Source organism: Halictus rubicundus, chromosome 3 (assembly GCF_050948215.1).
Source record: "Halictus rubicundus isolate RS-2024b chromosome 3, iyHalRubi1_principal, whole genome shotgun sequence".
Lineage (NCBI taxonomy): Eukaryota > Metazoa > Arthropoda > Insecta > Hymenoptera > Halictidae > Halictus > Halictus rubicundus.
In genome coordinates this window covers 20,344,000-20,365,489 of record NC_135151.1, presented here as the reverse complement: position 1 = coordinate 20,365,489, position 21,490 = coordinate 20,344,000, and the positions used below count along the sequence as shown (strand labels likewise).

Below are 21,490 nucleotides of genomic sequence, written 5' to 3'. Positions count from 1 at the left end.
CAATTACTGGTGAAAGATACGGAACAGAATAATTTTTGACGAACAGTTGCGCACGGCTCTCTGCAAAAGTTACAGCTGCGAGCAACAAGGGAAGATAAAGTGGCGCGGATGAAACTGATAGGTATATTCGCGCGTTCGAAATGAAATATTTATTAACTTATATGGCTCGACAACGCCGCTTCAATTGCCAGGTACGATTTTAATATTGTCTACGACCGTTCGCGATCATTTAGGCGCAGCATGAATATTGATATCGCGAATGCGAACGGCCCCGGGAACGTTCATCATTTCGTGTTATTAGTACGTGCACGAGTTGATTATATTCGTTCCCAGTGATCACGGTAATAATAACTAGAAGGTTTCAATTGCCATGGAAAATGCAAACAGAGTTTGTGTACCGAGCATGTATTTGAAAACACGTGGTTTTTATTATATTTTTGGCATGTAAACAAATACAGCTGTGCTGCATCGAACGAAAATATTGAAAATCTAGTATGCTCTGTGGTGCGAGAACTGTAAAACAAACAACGGTCGCGGGCTGCTGGGTTCTGTTTTTATTGCGTCCGGGTATTTAACAATAAATAAATACGCCTCAAGCAGCAGAGAAATGTTTGTTGACCGATTTTTAATGTGTATATTTCCACGGCTTCGTAGAAATCAATAGGTATTCAATATTGGTAAGTTCCATTAAATTACATCGAAATGTCATTCAATTTTGTTTGCAGAAACATTAACTTCATTGCTCCAATTGATTGCTATTACCAGAAAACCTTGAACAGTTGTTTCTGACAATAAGCAGCATTTTTATGTTTCTCTTGAAAACCTTGAACATACGAATAGTTATTATAAAAAGAAAATAAAGTTACTTTCCAGATACTGTAGATTCTTGCATTTTATTATTAACCTTCGGGTTTACCAGTTTCCATGATCAAGCATTGTTATAAATACTGTTCATGACATAAAATTAAAATTTGTTTGAAACTTGAAGTTGTCGAAATGAAGATATATCATTTGCTGAAATTCAATTAGCTACTTTAAATATTTCATTTAAACAGTAGAATAACGATTATTTGAAATAGTATTTCAAATATTTTTCCTATAAATTTTATCCGGAGCTAGTCACGAAGATAATCATATTAGCCTAGATTCCTAGCGGAAATATTTAAAGAGACTTTACAAGCACAACGAGTAAATTCCAAATACAGTGAATTCTCGATATATGTCAACAACGTGGGTCCTGCCAGCGACTTATATGGTCCAAGGGACATACCCCAAAGCGTGTTACGTTTATACCCCTCGGCGTCCGAGACCTCTTAAGCTTCTTGGCCCCTAGCGAGGTACACCCCGCGGTAGTGGGGATAATTCCGCGACATTTATCATCCAAGCCTTGGCGACATATATAAAGAAATCCACAATATATAATAATTATATAATAATTATTCCACACTAAACCTGAATTTGCTGCGAATGTTCCTCCTGAAGAAAACATCCCCTAAAATTGAAGATACTTCTCAAATTTGTTTTGCCAAAAGTCTCATCGTATCAACAATCGATGCGAACCGTCAGGTCAGAAAAATGTCAGCATCAAACTTTGTTTTGTTGTTGTCAACAGTCAACAAGATATTCGCAGCGTGGAATAGGGGCATCAAAAGATGGCGGGGCTGGAATCAAGACGGATTAGCGTCTAAAATGGTGATGATCCGGTCGCGGTAGTTCTCCGGCAGCTCTATAAAAGTTCCGGCTGAAAATAATAATGCTGAATTAAAGGTATTACCGGGCGCGGTGTTAACCGGGCAAACCGGTTACTCTATTGCGAAACTTTCGGCGAAACAGGCTGCCGTTTTTATCGGTCGTTGTGAAAGTAAGCCCGTTAAACGCGATAAAAATGTACGTATTACAACGGAGCTTTATCCCGTTATCTCTCGCGGATGAGTTGAATATTTTTAATTAACGGCGAAGTTCGCCGGACCGCCGGTTCGTTAATTCAACGACCGATCGCCTCGAAGAACTTCCCCTCCGCCCCCTCTCTCACTCTGCGCTCTCGCAGCAGCGACAAAGGACACGACGAAGCCACGACGAAATATCGAGCGGAGCGGAAAAATTTCCGTCCCCTTTCGCTCAGAATTTCACCCGGAATTTATACCGTGGCCCCGACAACACGATCAAACACCACGGATCGCCTTCGAGCGATCTCGATCCGACCCTCCCTCCCCTTTCCGCGCTTTATCCTTGTCCTCGAGAAATCTCGTTCAATACGTGGGACTGAATTCTTTCATTACTCGCGCCTCTCGATTTCTCCGCGACTCTCTCGTCCATTCTCGCGCGAACGAACGGGGCGGGGGGGGGGGGAGGCGGGGGAGCGACAAAAAGCCGGCGGGAAGGAAAACAAGAGACCGAATGGAAGACGGAACGCGTAGAAGGCGAAGAGGAACGGAGAGAGAGAGAGAGAGAGAGAGATAGAGAGAGAAGTCGAAGAAAGAACCGGGGAGGCGCGCCGAGATAAAAAAAGAAATGCTTAACGAGGGCGACGCATAATAGAGAAAGGCGAAATCCACTGGTTGGCGTACTGTGAAATAAATATATACCATTTGTCTAAGTCGCGGGAGGGGCGGCAAGTATGGCCGAGTGAAAGAAACGCGACGCCGCGGACTGACTCGCCTGAATGTGTCGGCGACGCTTGAAACTCCCGCGCAAAAACCTTGCGAGCGAACGTCGCGTCGGTTTCGACTTCCGTCGGCGTCTTTAAAATCGGACGCTCCGCCCTACCCATGTGACATAATCCATTACCTTCAACGACGCTGTCAGTCGACGGCCATTTTCATCCTGGCGTCGTACAGCGACTCCCACTCACGTTCGAACGCTCTTGAAAATTGCGTAAGTTCGTCAATATTGGACTGTACCACTTGAATTTGTTTTTAAGACGTTAGAACAATTGGTTCGCTACGTAACGTGAAAAGAATACGTTTGATTAAAATTGCTGTTCGTCGAGATTGCAGAGAAAGTACTGAAAGTTGTATTTTAATTATTTTGCGTACTTTCGAAATTTTTAGTATAAGTTCTCGGTAAAAAAGATGCAAAATACAAGTTTTAGTATTTTCTATGCAATTTCGACCAATTGCAATTTTTGTAAAATTTTTTTGTTCACTTCATGTAGCAAACCAATTCTGCTAATTTCTTAAAAAAATTCAAGTCGTATTAGACGATTTTAACACTTTTGGAAGCTAAACAAATTTTTGTAATTATCGCTCATGTATTTCCAGTAGTCTTCATATACCTAATCAAATTTAAAAGCCTGAATAATATTTTAGTAACAACGTAACAATTTTAGTATGAACGTCGAGATATTGCCAGTTTAGGATAGATTTGCGATCTCGGACGACCCTAATTAATGTAACCATTTGTTACTTTAAACAATCTTTTTCTCTTGGAACTACAACTTTTTCCGTTGTATAAAAGTATTATAATTGGATTGCGGATTTGGAACATTTGTGATAATTAAATTTTCATTTTAAGAATTTGAAAATACCATCCAATAATTAAAATTGTTAAGAATAAGGAACATCTTGCAGTTCGCTAAAGCAATTTTTTATTTTGCACAAAAATTCGCCGTTTAATCGTAAGTGAAATATATTAACAGTTAATAGGCGCGGAAAATTAGGAATTGAAATCCATCCAATATCTTACTAAAAACCAGAAAAACATTGAAAATGTGGTCCTAATTTTTTTGGTCAAGGGTGTCATAGGTTGTTGCATATGAAATGTCCGATTCGTAACAGTAACTGTTATTAACAGTAACTCTTCGTAATCCTTTGTCGAGTGGGACTCGATATTTAAAAGGTATTTACAAAATTCCGGAGTGTAAAGGATTAAACAAACATAATTTTCTCCAAATAAAACTTACTGATTAGGTAACCATCATTGGAATGATATTCCGTCAAATAATGACGAGTTTTTGGTTTAAACTACGATAAAAATTGAATTTGTTGGTCCTTCACCTTCCTCACTTGCTAGATTGTCACACCAAATTGTAACACCAAATAATATTGTCGTGAATATGTTCATTTTCGCATAAACAGAGTACACGCTTATCCGACCATACTCTTTCAAGTGTGTTCAGTTTTGCTCGTCACTGAACGCTCCGCTGAGGCATCGAGCGAGATTTGTTAACTCACCGGACGGCCTTCGTTAATTAACCGGTCCCTGTTCCACAGATTTCTGCCTTTTACCTAGCAGGTGACCTCATATGCCCCGAAATTTCGAAATTCGAAATGTTTCGAGCGGTGATGTGTAATTTTCTGACCGTAAAAGGACTGCAAGATGGACGGGCACATAGAAACTAGGTCTTGTTGACTCTCGTCCCGTAGAACGACGTCCACGAAGGGAATTATATTGATTTCTGTATGGTCGCGATGCTGCCAGCTCCGTGGTCGAATCTGGTCTTGTGGCATTTTTCTGGAACGACGTGTTGATCTTCTTGAGCGCCCGATGGAAAATATTTCAGAATGTTTACAATGCTCCGTGGCATAATCTCTGACCAGATAGCACTATAATACAATATGAACTGAAGACCAGGAGCAGTTATTAAAAGCACACGTCAGCGATACTGTGTGTATCAATGACTTCAGTGTTTCGGACGATGTTTGACTAACAGTGATGATTAGACAGCGGAACTTTATGCAAAATAAAAATTTTCTACCGGAATTGCAAAAAACTGGAGTGAAATTATTTTCTTTCTTAATATGTTTAATAGGTTGAAAATAGTATAACGATATTTTAAAATTCTTCTAATGTTTTTACCGTTTTAAATTACGCCTACTCATTTTTGTCATAAATGCATAAAATCCGCTGTCTAGTGACGAGTACGCTCTTAAACAATTAGACGTAATTTTTCTTTTTAAGATATCAATGTCACCTTAATGTTTTTAAATGGGACCACTCTCGTTTAAACACCCAGGTTGAAATTTCCTTTTATTAAGAATTCGATGACTGTACTTACTTGAGGTCGTTCAAGGTCACAGACAGCAGAAACGGTTTTTCAGTTATGTCACTCACGTGCGATAACGCTGTCTATATTTACAGTAAGTAGAAAGAGCGCGAAGTGGTCAGACATTTGAAGAACACCTCCGAATAATATATTTCTGCGAATGATATAATTCCAAACGTAACTTTCTGCGTATTTTCGCGTTCAAAATTAATCTTCGTTCCAGCTTAATCATCACACTTTATAAAAAAAATAATAAATGGCAGCTCTGCCTCATTCTCACGGTAAAGAATATTTTCGTGGATCGAGTAAATTTGATTCCGGTTTCAGCAAAATAATTCGCGAAAATCCGAATTTCTCGTAAAGATCCGCAGTCTATTGTTTCGTCAATAATAAATCGTTCGATCGAACTAGTTTATTAGGGAGCCATAGACGGGAATGATCGCACGCAGCGCGTAGGCTGTCGCCGACCAAAAATTTCGGGCGTTGTTTATGGCGCGTCGGGCAGCGCCGTTCGCCATTATGGTCGGCCGTTCGCGTTTAATCACGGGGGTATAGTTGGCGGTCAGAATCACTTTGCGCGCGGCGCGGGCTAGTCGCGTTCGGACCTTTACATCCCGATCCGATAATTACTTAGAACGATTTTAACGAAGAAGGGGCGAACCGGTTTTATTTGAGGAGCGTTAGTACTCCTCGCAAATATTGAGCGATGCTCTCGAAACGCTAGGGAAACGGAGAACAGACGGACGGAACCCGTTTATCTCTCCGCGCGGCTCCATTTCTCAGTCGAGGCGCCGTTCCGTGGAAATTTTTAAACGTCGAAAAAAGATCGGCGCGGTTGCGTCTCGCCGATCGTTTCCCCGTTCGTCCCGGTTAATAACGTTTCTTTTTCCGACGGCGATTAATCACGCGGAGCGCCGCGACTCGCTGCTTTCCAAGCGGACAGATATTCCGGCATCCTGAGGATCTACGAGTTTCCCTAACCTTTCCGCGTATTGAAATGCGGAACGCTATCCGCCTAACAATAGGCGTCATTTTAGTCGGCAAACCGCGCTTAATCGATTCTTTTTTTTTTCAGTTCCCTTGCAGTTTCATTTGCGTGGAATGTCGAAGCGGTTTTTCTAAATTTGAAACTCGTGGAATTTAAAACGCCCTCGCGTTCCCGGTGTAACAAAGAGAATGCCGATGATTGGAAATTTATTTTGCATTTTTCTGGAAATTGTTTTCTCACCTGAACCTCACCTGAAATATTAAAACACAGATGATACCTTCTAGGTCGAGAATAAGCATTTCCAGTTGAACGAGAAATGTGTTCCATCAAAAAGATACAAACTTTATCGTCGCATCTTTAATTACAAATCGGAATTTCGAAAACAAAAAAAGGGACATTCTGACCAGAAAATAGAAAAAATCGGGCCACCTTAGCCCCAATTAAAATTATACGGTGAGCAGCAAAATCATTCTTAAAAAATGCTTGCAATTCTGATGGGTAAATTGCGGATTTCGTGTATTTATGGTGACAATGAGCAGAGCAAGCACAAAGCAGTAAAAACATGTGAAAAGTCTAGAAATAAGTTTTGTCGTAATATTTTCGGTTCGTTGAAATTATTGGAAAATGAAACAGTAGAATAAACACAAAGAAAAAACCTGTGAAAATTCGAAAAATCTCATTATAATTCTCTCAGCTCACTGACGTTATTGAAAAAGGAGATAAACACACACGTAGCTCCCACGTTACGCAATTAATGCAGACAATATTCAGTTTGCACAAAAACCCGCGGCCTACTTACGAGCATCGCGACGCGACTGTGATATTTGTTTGTTATTAGCACTTTTAAAAAATACACGCCTTCCAGGGCAGGCAGCACGAATGGAAAAACGAGTAGAAACCGAGGACTGCTAACGGCTATCGCCATAGAGCTTTGTGAAGCTCGAAATGATTGAAAAGAGGCTAATCGGATGGGCGCGACAAAAGGAAGAAATCAAAGCGACAAACTTTTGTAACGATGAAAAACCGACTTTGAAAAGGACGGCAGATGTACGTGCGCGTTACGTTGAAGCGCGTTCATCTGCCGGGTCTTTTATTTTTGTCTCTTCTTCCCTTCCCTAGTCAATTTATTCGTCCGAAAAAACGTTTATGGAACGCGAGATACAAAGGGGGGAAAGAGGGAGAAGAAGCAGGTCCTGGAGACTATAAGAGGGGGATTGAAAATTTGCAGGAGAGATCGCAAACTGTCCTTGATAATGATGGAGATTATACAGGGTGGTTGGTAACTGGTGGTACAAGCGCGAAGGTGGTGATTCTACGCGAAAAAAGAAGTCGAAAATATAGAATAAAAATTTTTCGTTTGAGGCTTTGTTGTCGAGAACATTGAGTTTGAAAATGCAGCCAATGCGCGTGTTATTCGATAGGAATTGTCTGCTGCGTCTGACCATGACCTACCAATTCTACTTCCTACGCATACTAAAGCACGCGAACCCGACGGATCTTTAAATTCGATTTTCTCGAAAACAAAGCCTCAAACGAAAAATTGTTATTCTATATTTTCGACTTCTTTTTTCGCGTAGAATCAGCCCCTTTCCGCTTGTACCACCAGTTACCAACCACCCTGTACAATAAATTAAGAAATAAAAACCTGAATTTACTACAAAGTTTGTTTTAGATTTCAAGATAATTGATTACTCATGGGTCCCCCTAATAGTTGGCTTTGAATTTCGGCTGAATTATTCGAATAACACGAATGAATGATTCCGGTGCCTCCGACGTCACAGCTGCGCCTCTTCGACGGTCCGACAAAAAATTTCGTTCGTTTACAGGAAAAGGACAATTTCATTGGTCGACGACGAAACGAGGAAATATTTGTCAACGCGGCCGTCTATCCTGGCCGTCGCGTTTTTCCCGGTGTTGTCGCGTTATTTAGTACCTGCGTGTAAATATTGCGCTCGTCCATCGATACTTTATTTTTTTAATGGCGAAAGGCAATTCCATGGGCTCGAACAAAGGCTTGACGGTAATGTCCTGCTGTCATTTTCATAGAGAGATTTCCAGCGGCGCGGTGCTGGCTCACTTCCATTTTATTTATACCGCTTTACCGCGCTCGCTAAATATGCGAGCGCAGGGCCAGCAATCACGGCACGGTAAATAATGTCTTCCTGTCGAATTACCGAGTCACAAATCGTGTCGAGACAACCGACACGCTCTGTTTCGTATCAACGAATTGACGGGCCCGCCTGGCCGTACACATCTACGGGAAATACCCGAAAATTTCAGCGCGACGGCGAACGTTCGTTGCACACTTTCGCCGCGCGTGACGCGCCCGTCAAATTTATGAATATCATTAGCAGTAAACTGTTCGAATAACGTAACACCGGCGCCGAGAATTATGCGGAAGAACGCCTCGATGGAACGCACCGCGAATATCTAATAGGAACAATTAGTCGTTTCGAGCTTTGAAATAATTGTTGCATCGGTGAGCGGTGATTAATATAAATATTTTCATTATTTCCGTTCCGTGAATTTGATTTCGTATGAATTCTTGTTAATACGCAGATTTAGGCAGCATTAAAAGTGGAATTTTGAATTATTTTTATAAAAATAACGTATTTAGTCACTGGTTTGGCGGCTTTGACGAGAATATACAGGGTACGGCCGAATAACATGTACGAGCGGGCAGGGGGTGATTCTGTATGTAAATGTAAATCAAAAAGAAGCAATAACGTTTTTTCGTTTGATCTCTCGTTTTCGAGAAAATCGAGTTCAAAGATCCGTCGGATTCGCGTGCTTTAGTATACGCAGTAAGTAGAATCGGTTGGCCGTGATCAGACACGTCAGACGATTCCTCTCGAGTAGCACGCGTACTTAATTACCGAATAAATTTCGTAGAAATGCATCTTTGCAATCTCAATAATTGTAAATTAAAAATTTTGGAACCTATCATTTTGACGGGTCCCGTTAATCTAGTGTTAATAGAGACATTTTATTGATCGGCTTGGGAAAGATTTACTTAAATAACTAAATAGGATAGCACGGAATTGCGTGATATCCCGGGTTCATTATCCATGAATTTGACAACGACCGTATAATTGTGACACAAAGCCGCCGTATTATGAAATTTGACGCAGGGGAGATCCATATAGTATTCTCCTGGTAATTGCGAGATGCTCTTTTCTGTCCTGGCTGCAGTATGCCCGGGTCACACTGCGGGAGAGTCCGGCTGAATTTAATACTGTGCGGTATCTGCCTTTATCTCGATTGAATCATCGGTGGACAGAGAAACTGAATGGGGAATTATAATACAACAGAACCTCCTGTATCCGAACCTCCATTATTCAAACACCTCGATACCTTCAAGTTCTGTTCTCCGGAAATTCCGTTGTCCGAACACTTTTGTTGCCCCGTTAGTTCGGATATGGGAGGCTCTGTTATAGTACATTCAGAAAAATTAAGTCTATTGACAACGTAAGAAACAGCAAGAAAGGAACGAACGTAAAATATAAGTAGAGTACAAAGCAAATAAAGAATAAAAAAATAAAGAATAAAGAGTAAATAGAGATAAAGAATAAAATTACATTTAAAATGGAACGAAGAAACGAAATAAATAATGTTTAAATGCGAAAGCCAACGATTGTAAGGCGCTGTTTATAAAAAATGCAAAGATTAAAGCAATGCGGTCGAGTATGAAAATATTCTACGCTTCTTCCCTTTCAAATGCTCGCAAATTTTATTCATTGAAATCAGGGGTTCGGGGAGTTCGCAGAACTTTTTAACATGTTCTATTTAAAACGTAAACGTTCGAATTTTTTTTTAGGAACAGAAGATAACTGTTTGCTTGGATCTCCGACTAAAACGTTTCGTGAGACTGAGAACTGTATACTGGGTGGTCCAATAACCACCTCGAATATTTCCGTTATTTGTACTGATATGAAAAAGTGATGTAAACAAAACCTACTACCTGGAAGCAAGAAAATTCATTCGATAATAATCATTCATTCATTCGTTAACTATTACATTTAGGACCTACGAAGGTGAATCCATTTTTACGCAGAACTAGATAACCTATCGATTTACGATACAAAAGGTGGGTCATTGCATTTCAAGAAATCAAGGTGACCTTGAAATCTCTGAAACGCTTTCACCTATATTAAAAATATTTGCAGCACAATATTTCCCCCTCTATACCGGGCAAGTTTCGTTTATATTACGTTTTCGTATTATCATAAATAACGGAGGTATTCAACGTGAAATTCAAGGTGAAATTTATTGGTGCACCCGGTATGCGGGAGTTCATTTTTGAGGGTGCTTATGTGGAAACATTTTTCGCAGAGTGTATAAAGTCAAATGACATCGAAGACGAGTTCTGTTTATATTATTTTTTCATATAAGTAGCGGAAATATTCAAGGTGGTGAAACTTATTGGTCCACCCGGTATGCGGGAGATCGTTTTCCAGGGCGCGTATGTGGAAACATTTTTCGCAGAATGTATAAAGCCAAATGACATCGAAGACAAGTTACTCTGTCCAATTCTGCAGGAGCTTGTGACGGCCAACAAGACGATCGCCCGTTTAAAAAAAAAAAAAAGAAAAGAAAAAAATGAAAGAAAGAGGGCAGGGAAAAAGAAGAAGTCGTTTCTCGAAAGAACCTCGGATTCTTTCAGCCCGCCCCCGCCCTCTTTTCACGCGACTGCTTCGCAAGCTCGCGATATTACGTCGACTCGGATCTCTGGCCGAAGGAGAACGAAGGAAATCTCATGCTGGCGATCCGCAAATTGAACGTTGTAACCAATCAAGGGTGTAATACAATCTCGTACAATACGTTGTCCGATGTAACGCGTAACCGACCAGAAATATTTGGAAAAGTACGCCAGCTCGTCGATTCGTTCTTTGTCCGTCGAGACGTAAGCTTCCCTTTAGAAGCTGCGCGAAAGTCTTCGGAATATTCTTTGTTACTGATCACAGGAGGCCGTTCAGAAATCCTTCCTTTGTCTGCAATTATTCAGAAGATTGATTATCATTTTAATAGGGAAAATACTCCGAAGTAATACATTTCAACAGCCTCCTCTATTCGTCTTCACGATATGATACAAAAGAGGTTCTCACAAAATTGTAATGCTATGTAAATTATGCTTGCGAGTTGAGACGTATGTGGAGACCAAGTAGACATTGCTTCGAGTATGAAAAGTTGAACTTGAAGAAGAGGAGAAGAGACGTTGCTCGTATTCTCTTTGTTCTTCTCTTTGTTCTTCGTAAAGCTAAGAAATTGAAAAATGCGGAGAGCGACATATTGTGCAAATATTTATGACTTCATTCTCAGTAAAATAATTAGAAAAGTTAACCCCTAACGGGCCAATACTGGGTCCAATGGCTCGTATATGGCAGCAAAAATCAAATTTAAATCAAGTAAAGGGAGTTGTCATCCTATTGCTCTGAATATATGTTAATAAATTTTCACTGAAATATAAATATTTTCCCTTCTACACTTGACATAAAAATGTTCAGTCCACAGTTTCTCTTCGTATGAAAAATAGTCTTGACCTGGTGGGAAGTAAACTTGAAACACTTCCGGACCGTTAAGGGTTAATAATTAATCTATTAATTAACGTATGTTCTGTCTTCAACTCGCGAGATTAAAGTTTACCCTTCACGATAAAGAAACAAGGTGACCAAGGTGACCTTGATATCTCGATGAAAAAGCAAGACTGAGAAAAGCTAATTATTACATTGTATGCTACTGCTGCTACTTCATCGTCTGATTTATTTCGATGTTTTATCACTGGATGTGGTTGAAAACACATCAATGTATCTTCTGTCTTCAACTGGCGAGATTAAAGTTTACCCTTCACGATAAAGAAACCCAAGGTGACCTTGATATCTCGATGAAAAAACCAGACAGAGAAAAGCTAATTGTTACATTGTATGCTACTGCTGCTACTTGATCGTCTGATTTATTTCGATGTTTTATCACTGGATGTGGTTGAAAACAGATCATTGTATGTTCTGTCTTCAACTGGCGAGATTAAAGTTTACCCTTCACGATAAAGAAACCCAAGGTGACCTTGATATCTCGATGAGAAAGCAAGACAGAGAAAAGCTAATTATTACATTATACTGCTGCTACTTGATCGTCTGATTTATTTCGATGTTTTATCACTGGATGTGGTTGAAAACAGATCATTGTATGCTCTGTCTTCAACTGGCGAGATTAAAGTTTACCCTTCACTATAAAGAAACCCAAGGTGACCTTGATATCTCGATGAAAAAGCAAGACTGAGAAAAGCTAATTATTACATTGTATGCTACTGCTGCTACTTGATCGTCTGATTTAATTCGATATTTTATCACTGGATGTGGTTGAAAACACATCAATGTATCTTCTGTCTTCAACTGGCGAGATTAAAGTTTACCCTTCGCGATAAAGAAACCCAAGGTGACCTTGATATCTCGATGAGAAAGCAAGACAGAGAAAAGCTAATTATTACATTGTATGCTACTGCTGCTACTTGATCGTCTGATTTATTTCGATGTTTTATCACTGGATGTGGTTGAAAACATATTAATGTATCTTCTGTCTTCAACTGGCGAGATTAAAGTTTACCCTTCGCGATAAAGAAACCCAAGGTGACCTTGATATCTCGATGAAAAAGCGAGACAGAGAAAAGCTAATTATTACATTATACTGCTGCTACTTGATCGTCTGATTTAATTCGATGTTTTATCACTGGATGTGGTTGAAAACACATCAATGTATCTTCTGTCTTCAACTGGCGAGATTAAAGTTTACCCTTCGCGTTAAAGAAACCCAGGTGACCTTGATATCTCGATGAAAAAGCAGGACAGAGAAAAGCTAATTATTACATTGTATGCTACTGCTGCTACTTGATCGTCTGACTTAATTCGCTGTTTTATCACTGGAGGTTGAAAACACATAAGCAAGCGTACACCGAGAATAAGTTGGAGTGACAAGGGTTGAACACTCCCGTCAGCAAAGTGATAATACCGAACTCGATAGTCCATCGATGACCCAGAGCGTGTTCGACGCGATTCTTCGGTGCTGTTCGACGTAAGGCCAATGTTGAATAGTGAGACCGCAACAAGGCCGTTCCGTGGAGGCTGCGATCCCCTCAACGGTTCGTCATACTTGACAACTGGGTCACCAATAAAGCGTTTCTTGGGTGGAAAGGGTACGAGAAGAAATGCATCGGGCAGGCCGGCGTTTCGCGGGCTGGTGAGTGGCCGAAGTGGTGGGTATCAACGATATATCCGGCAGCGGGGCGAAGTTTCCGATAATCGGTCACGGGGGAGGAACAAGGAACAAGACGACAACGAGACAGCCTAGCCCGGCTTGGCTCGGCTCGGCTCAGCTCAGCTCAGCTCGGCTCGGCTTGCATACAATAACACCGAGGGGCCGGCAAAACGGGGCGTGGCCATTCGGCAGTACGGCATCCTGATTTACGCGGTGAGCAAACAGCCGCGCAGCCCCGGGGCCTCGGTTATTGTCGGCTCTATAATTTGGGGTTAATTCACTAGGCGGCACTCGAGTTCAGGCGTCAAACCGCAGATCGATAGTTCCGCCGGCGTGCAGGGCTTGTCATGTAAATGCTGCGTGCATAATACCCCGCCTTGCGGCGTGCCAGGGTCATTTCCACGGGACCTCCGGCCGGTTCCTTGTGTGCGCCACACCGTGAACGCACCTGGACCCGAACCGCCACGCCGCGCCGAGCCGAGACGAGCCCGCGTCGCGCCGTTTCCAAATTCAGCCCGCAGGTAACTCATCACGCGGCCAGGTCCTGCGAATTTGCGGCCGCGTCTCGCCTCGCTTCAACACGGAGTTCGTATGACCTTGGCCGGAACGGATTCCGCGGTGCGCCGTGCGCACGACGAAATTAGAAATGGGAAGGGCTGAATCCGGAACCCTCGGCAAAGCGTCCTTACTATTATGCGGATGACGCGTAGCATCCCTTTCCAGGAAATGGTACGAAGAAATACAGGCTGTCCCAAAATTGATGTATTTTCTTGAAGGAGGTGATTCCTCGGGTCGTTTGAAATAACTTTTTCCTTTGCGAAAATTTTCCCCGTGGCTTCGTTGAGGAGTTATTAACGAAAAACACGGACCAATCAGATTCCGGCTCGGCGACAGGCCCCGCCGAGCGTGGCGATGTCATTGGCCGAGCCGGGGTCCGTTCGCTGTAGCAGCGCTCCGATTGGTCCGAGTTTTTTCGTTATTAACTCCTCAACGTAGCGGCGCAGAACTTCTGAAATGATTTCAGGAATCAGCTCCTTCAAGGAAGTACATCAATTTTGGAACAGCCTGTATATTAACACTTTGTCCTCGAGGCAGGATAAAATGATACGACACGTCTCGTGTTTTCCTTTCTCAGCTTTAAATTTGCACAGGAAATGTTGACATTACAAAAGTTTCTGTTACATAATATTTAAAACATTCCGCGCCGCGTGCGTCGACTACGTGGGGAGGGGGAGGGGTAACGACGGATATTCATGGTTATCGCTTCGAGTAGTATAGCCAAATTAGGGGAAACGACTCGAATCGAGGGGAAAAAGTTCCGGGCGGAAGAGTGGGGGAAGGGGATGGGTAGAGTGGGAGACAGGTCTTAATCTGTCGACACTGTGAAGGAGACAAAACGCATTTTTAATTCAACAACGAAACTGCAAGTAAACATACGGAGTTTTATGACGGGCGACTATGGCCCGCCGTAATGAAAGGGTTAAGTGGGCGAAAGAGCTTAAGTGTGCACTACTGTAGGCCTAAAGTGCATTATCAGCCATTGGTCCCTAAGAGGATATAGTGGACAAACCGGCTTGACGCAAAGTGCAGTCTTTCAAGGGCTCATTAAAAAGTTAACATAATACTTGGTTTAACTTCCATCTCGTGAAACTGCACACGGAAGAGAATAGCGAAAAGTAAAATACAGATCCGTATATGTAACTTTTATGTGTAAACTGTGCAGTTGCAAACAAAAGATTGCAAGAAAAGAATATCTATGAATTCTTGATCATTCTGGTTTTGTAAAACTGTGCACGTGCTGGTTGGAAAATATTCTCAAATTGATTTCGCGGTGCTGCAATTATTAACCCTTCAATTAACAATCCAGTAAAAATTTATGTTATTGAATATACTTCTTCTGATTAATCTTCAAGAGATACTTAAATTTATTTACATATAAAGGAAAATTTTATATATCCTACACTAAGAAAACTTATCCTATATACTTGCTCAATTGAAATGGATTTATTAGTTAACTAACATACACTCTGCAGCAAGTTCGAATTAAAACTTCTATTAAAAGGGAATAACCAAAAAGTCCCTGATACACTAAAATGTTTAATAGAAACCAAGTTAACAAACACATTGGTGTGACGTAAGTATAAAATAAAATTCAACCATTCTTAACATAACTTTCAAATTGTGGTTAATAATTTTACCGGAGCGTTGACATGATCGCAACATACTGCTCAATTGTAAATAAAAGAAAGTTTTACTGGAACGTTCACTTGTCTGTGATCATCATTAGGACGAAATGTGGATATTTAAAATTTTCACAATTTTCGAGAGTGATGCAAATAGATTCTGAATCGCGTTTCAGAGCTGCTTTCCCATGCGCAAGATGGGAGTACCTAATCGCGAAAGCAATGCGCACAATTTTCGGTGGCGAACCCATGCGAATAATCTGCATGCATTTACCTGCTTATAGTGTGTATCCACGCACCATTGAATTATTTCGAAATCTCGATGGGTACTGAGCGAATTCCAGCACGATCGATTTCCCCGGTGAAATTGAAACACGACGGTCTGCCGTAATGTTACCAGATACGTTATTTCATTTCCAGTGTGCGGTGCGTTGACTGTGCCGCAGAGACAATTGCGAACTTTCTCGAATTACAAATTTCATCAGATTCGATAACAGCGAAAAGTCGATGCATAAATACACAATGCTTCTTCGTTGTCTGATTTCCATCGAAAACCAGAGACGAGATATTAAGGAAACCGTTATGCACAGTGCACCACGAAGCGTGATCAGCTTTAATTATTCTCTGTCGTTAATAAGCCAATTGAGCAATTTTTTAATCGAATTTTAAGCTGGAACACGATTCGAAAAGAGCTCTAAGATCAGTATAACAAACTTTTTATCAGTCCAGTCGTTTCCATTTTCGTGAATACACTTTATCTGGTTATTTCCTATAGGATGTGCGCTGGGCTGAAGTTCCGAAAATCGGACAAATCGGATTGAGCTGAAATTTTACACATAGCCTCGTTTTGCATTAAAAAGATGTTTCCCAAAAGGACTTTTGGCGACTCGAAAAAAATTTGTTTATCATATCATTTTCTACCTTACCAACGAATTTTGGTTAGGTTGGGTTTGGAGTGAAGTGGCTCCGATTTGTTGAGATTTTTATTTGTATTGTTATAGATTAGTTAGCGTAATGATTGTGAGATATTAATTGTTAACCGTACGCATTGCAGACGCAGCGCCGCAACTTCTACATAAATTCATCGAACACACCATGCAGCAGGGTCCCTCGGTCTCCCTGAAGTGCGTCGCCACAGGAAACCCGACACCCCACTTCTTTTGGACCCTGGACGGATTTCCTCTACCGCAGAACGACAGGTACGCCTACTTGCACCCCATGTTTCACTGGCAAGGTTTGTTAACAACGCACTGGCAGCGTATTAACCCCGGTAGCCTGCGCTCCGACCAAGTTCAATGAACTCGCACCTCGAAATGAGTTATCGATACTATGTCGAGTGAACTTGATACTCTATTTCACTTCAATTATTAACCCCCTCAATGTTTACGTCGAATATACTCGTCACAAAATATGATAATTGATTGTTTCACCGCGAGTATACTCTTCCTGGAGAAAAACAATTGACTGTTGCTATTTAAAGTAAAATTTGGGTTACACTTTAGGTTACAAATACTTGTTTATTTAAAATATTTTAAATTCTCGGTTATTTTTATTTGTGTACGGATTAATCAAATGTAAAATATTCTGTAAACAATATTATTCAATCTCGAAGAGATAAATTTCGCAACTGAAAAACCAATTGCAAAAATTTCGCATTTTATGGTAATTAATTTCAACTTTACACAAAGTGCACTTACTGTGCTTTTGTCGGGTATGCTCGTCATCGCTTAAAAATAATTAAGTGCGCAGATACACATTTTCGAAATTAAATGAAACGCTTAACGGGGTAACACGTTGAGTGCCGGAAATAAACTCGAAAAATTCCCACGAAAAAGGATGAATTGAAGAAAAAATAAATGTTCACGTAATAAAAAGAAAATGGCCGGGAACAAAAATACGAGAAACAATGAAGTTAAAACTGAAAAACAGAATTGTCTCACATATTGAAAATCACACGGTTCAGTTCAAACAATTTTTAAAATTGAGTCTGTATAAAGCACCAACGTTTATAAAAACGAAGTATGAAAATAAAAATTCGATTAGCTTCAGTCTCGTTTGCGTAGTATAATAGAAATGAAATCTGCAATCGTAAAATACGAGATACTGAATTGAAATACTGAGTTATTAAACTGGAAAGAAAATAGTAACATTCAATGCAGAAATTTGATGTTTAACGTAGTCACGTTATAAAGTGAACGTGCGAAGGCCCTCGTCAAACAGCTTCGTTGGTGTTAAGAATTAGATGAGTGCCACGGGTAGACAGTCATGCGAGCTCTCTTCAATTCCAGAGCAATGTTACCACCTACAAAAATCGATGGATGGTGTATACACAATTATTTTCGGTTATTAAACCGCGGGTATTACGGTCGTCAGAAAATCAGACCGGCTTCCCTGTTATAACGCGGTCCCCGTGGGAACGGATTCCTCCCCGCAGGCTTCGATTCTCTGAACCAATTGAGGGGAAAATTACCAATCAACCCGGCTCAGTCTAAACTTTTTAGAGCCGCTTGATTTAGAATGATATATTTGGCAAACCGACGTATACGCCGTTTGCTAATGCCATCGAATATCTGCTCACGCTGCACATTTTTTTCCATCAAATTTCATTGCAGATTAAACTTTTATCTGGTCACGTGATACATAAAAATGGGTAGCTGGAAATAACAGTGTCAAAATTACGTTTCTCATAATGTTACCTTTGCCTGTAAATATTGTATTAGTTTTTTTCTATTTTATTCTATTTTCCAATATCTTTCCATCTTTTCTATTTATTACCTTCAGCTTCTCTTTGCAAACTCACATACCATAACAAAAATGAGCAGATCAAGCGAAAAACAATAAGCACATTCACAGAATTTAAGAATATTGTTGTATTATTTTTCTAAGAAGAGAAATAAATGTTTGTGTTGTTCTTTTATCTTGTAATTCGTACAGACAATTTTCATTTTGCATATCAATCCGGAGGTTAGTAACAGGTGTAAAATAACGCAAATTATCTTCTCATTTGTAATAAATATTTATTTACTGGAAGGTGGAGAATTATTTTTTTCATAGATAATGATCGATATACCTTTTAAAAATGGGAGAATATGATGGAAGAACAATTGTTATCAATTTCGTTACCAACATAATATGCACTCAGATTTTCAATTTAAGTGCAGAATTATTTCGTAGAATTATTTTGTAACATCTTGTTTGAAGATATTCCACAGTAAGCAAAATAACCACTTCCTACTTGAAAGCATTGTGGACTTATGGAACAAGAAATTGTAAAGGCGCTTCTAATTGGGACCTGGGTTTGTTTACGGCTGGCATTAATTGCATTTCGACAAGATTCTCGAAGAGTGAAATATCTTAAAATCAACCTAACAAATCCTAAACTCTATTCATTTTGCATCTACATTAAAGAAAATTCAGAATTATTATTAAAACAGGTAAATACTTTCATCCCCCAATTTATCGTTAATTAATCCAAATTCTGATGGAACGAAAATTAGATTCAGATTAGGCTACTACGATTTGTTGCTTTTTAAAGACCGGTTTATTTGAATGTGTTTGTAAAATCCCAAAACCGAATTTTGTAAAATTCGAATATGAAATATTTGGAAATATTTGGCAAAATTTTCAGAGGTGGTTCTGCTTTTGTAAATGAAAAAATTATCAATTCGGTAGCAAAAGTGTGCAGACAGTAGCAAATCACAAAAAATTCCATTGAAATAAAGAAATTCGATAAGAAGTCTGCTTTATGGTTGACTTGAACCCCTTAATCTGTGTCGACAAACGTACAGTCCTCGTATAATGCTGTGAAAAAATTGTTTAAAAATTCTGTACACATACTGCCAGACGAGATACGTGCACACACTCTTTCCAAACAATTTTCGATGGCGTTATAAAGGGTTCTACTGTGTTCTGCTCTGTTGTGTGCTCGGGAAAGGTAGAAAATATCAACGCGATGTAAAGGTCGTATAACCATCCCAGCGTCTGCTTGGTTGCTTGCTCGCAGGTTTATGATAGGGCAGTATGTGACGGTGCACGGCGAGGTAATATCGCATGTGAACATAAGCGTGGTGCACGTGGAAGACGGCGGAGAGTACCGGTGTTCGGCGTCGAATCGGGTGGCGAAGGTCCACCATTCTGCTCGTCTCAACATTTACGGCCACCCCCATGTCCGGCCGATGGGAAACTACGCCGCAGTGGCTGGCGAAACCACCGTCATCAAATGTCCGGTCGCCGGTTTCCCGATCGAGAGCATCACCTGGATGAAAGGTCAGTGATCGTGTTGCACGACCGATGACGCTATAGCTGACGTCGCGTTTCACGTTACCACCGTTCGAATTCCTTTCGACCCAGTAAAAATTTCTGCCATTAGCTTCTTTCACCATGCTCCGTGACACGAAAAAGGAATCTTCTGCTCGACTGTACAGTCACTTCAATGTTGCAGTGATATATTTCATTTTGAACCACCATTATACAATGAACACTCGTTACGTGAACCGTCTATTATATTAGGTCGTCCCATAAGTTCGCGTCGTTTACTCGTGTACCATTTCAATTCTAAAAATAAAATATGTAGTCACCCTTTCGTTCCACAACCTCTTCCGACCTTTTTGGCAAAGACCCAAAAGTACTGTCACTATAAAATTTCTGCGTTTTTTCATTCAAATACTTTGCAATGGTGAATAATATAAACATGTCCACAGCACGAACTTATGGGACGACCTAATATGAACGCTCTATTATTTGAACGATATTCCTACTGCAGTACTGTAAATAAACAGAAATGTGCATTGCAGGACGAGATCTGTCATAATGATTCAGTTTCGAAGTGACATACTGTTCGTGCCTCGCAAGAAGTCTCGCGGGACGGCACAAGGTCAAAGGGAACCGCTCCGCCTATCCCCACTGTTGACGCTACAGTAGTTCAATGCTTGGGCTCTGACGTCACACGCTGTATAGTATGTGCTACCGCCTTAGCCAATAGAGAAGCGAGAGGCGTGCCCCTTCCAGTCTGACCAATCAGCTCCGCGTTCTTTTCACGGGACTTCTTGTGCGGCACGCACACTACTATAACGTTACATCGTAATGTCGCAAAGGCGGAAACGGTTTGTCAATTTGAAAAAATGTGAAATAATTGAATAACTCGAAACTGGAGAGTCCGCAACAAAAGTAAAAAATATGGTGTTGCAAAATCAACTATCGCCGATAAAAAACAATACAGAAACGTGATATTGAAAACTATGTGGAGCAAATGCAAATAACAGATATTTAAACAAGTCGAGTGACTGTATTGGCGGAAAACAATTTGGACGAGGCTCTGTTTTAATGATTTCTGCAGAAATGAAATGGGCCACGAAAATGTAGATAATAATTTAAAAAGTGAATTACATTATTGTAACATCGAATAATTGAAACGTATCCTGTGAACACACCATTCGTCTACCTTTTTCATTTCAAATTCAAGAAAATGTGTGGTACTGTTTGAACGTGTTATTATACAAGATATGTTTAAAACAAATTCCGCAATATTAGGTTGTAACATAAATAAGTTCATTTGGAAGCATAAAAGCCAACTCGTTAGAAGTGTACATAACTATGATTAAAAGCCTGCTGGTAGTGAAAAATCACACAATTGATTGAACATGATTTTGTGTTTTATTAATAAATAGAAAAATATACTGAAAGTAACCAATTTATGTTACGACCCAATAAAGCTGTACATGGTCTGAAGCATCGTGAACGCTGTAGTTGTCAAGAAGGTCTAGAAGAACAAAAATCAAAAAAGGCAAGCGAACACGGAGGAAATCAGTCAACATTGAAACCGACACCAGCCTCTTTCGCCCAACGTTAATGCATTTGTACTTTTATTACGGCGAAGAATGTAATCTCTCCTGCAGCAGTATCTTGTTCGCATTTATTTGGTGCAACAATCGTATTGTCGTTACAAGGTCTCCCAGTCGTTTCATTAAAACATTCCCGGTTTCTGTTCTTTCCGATTCCATTACTGTCGGGCCGGTGTTCCGGCAACAAACATTCTCTCTTCCGAGCATTCAGTTTATTCGTTGACCCCTTTCCTTGTCGAGCTCGAGC

At 40.4% G+C, this 21,490-nt stretch overlaps 1 protein-coding gene across 1 annotated transcript in view; it reads left to right on the top strand.

The window, feature by feature from the left end:
• LOC143352924 (cell adhesion molecule Dscam2) overlaps positions 1 to 21,490 on the top strand; it is a 332,337-nt gene that overhangs the window by 254,180 nt on the left and 56,667 nt on the right. Inside the window, exons 8-9 of the mRNA XM_076785960.1 lie at positions 16,458 to 16,602; positions 19,407 to 19,669. Coding sequence (XP_076642075.1) covers positions 16,458 to 16,602; positions 19,407 to 19,669 — 408 coding nt within the window. The remainder of the gene's footprint in view (positions 1 to 16,457; positions 16,603 to 19,406; positions 19,670 to 21,490) is intronic.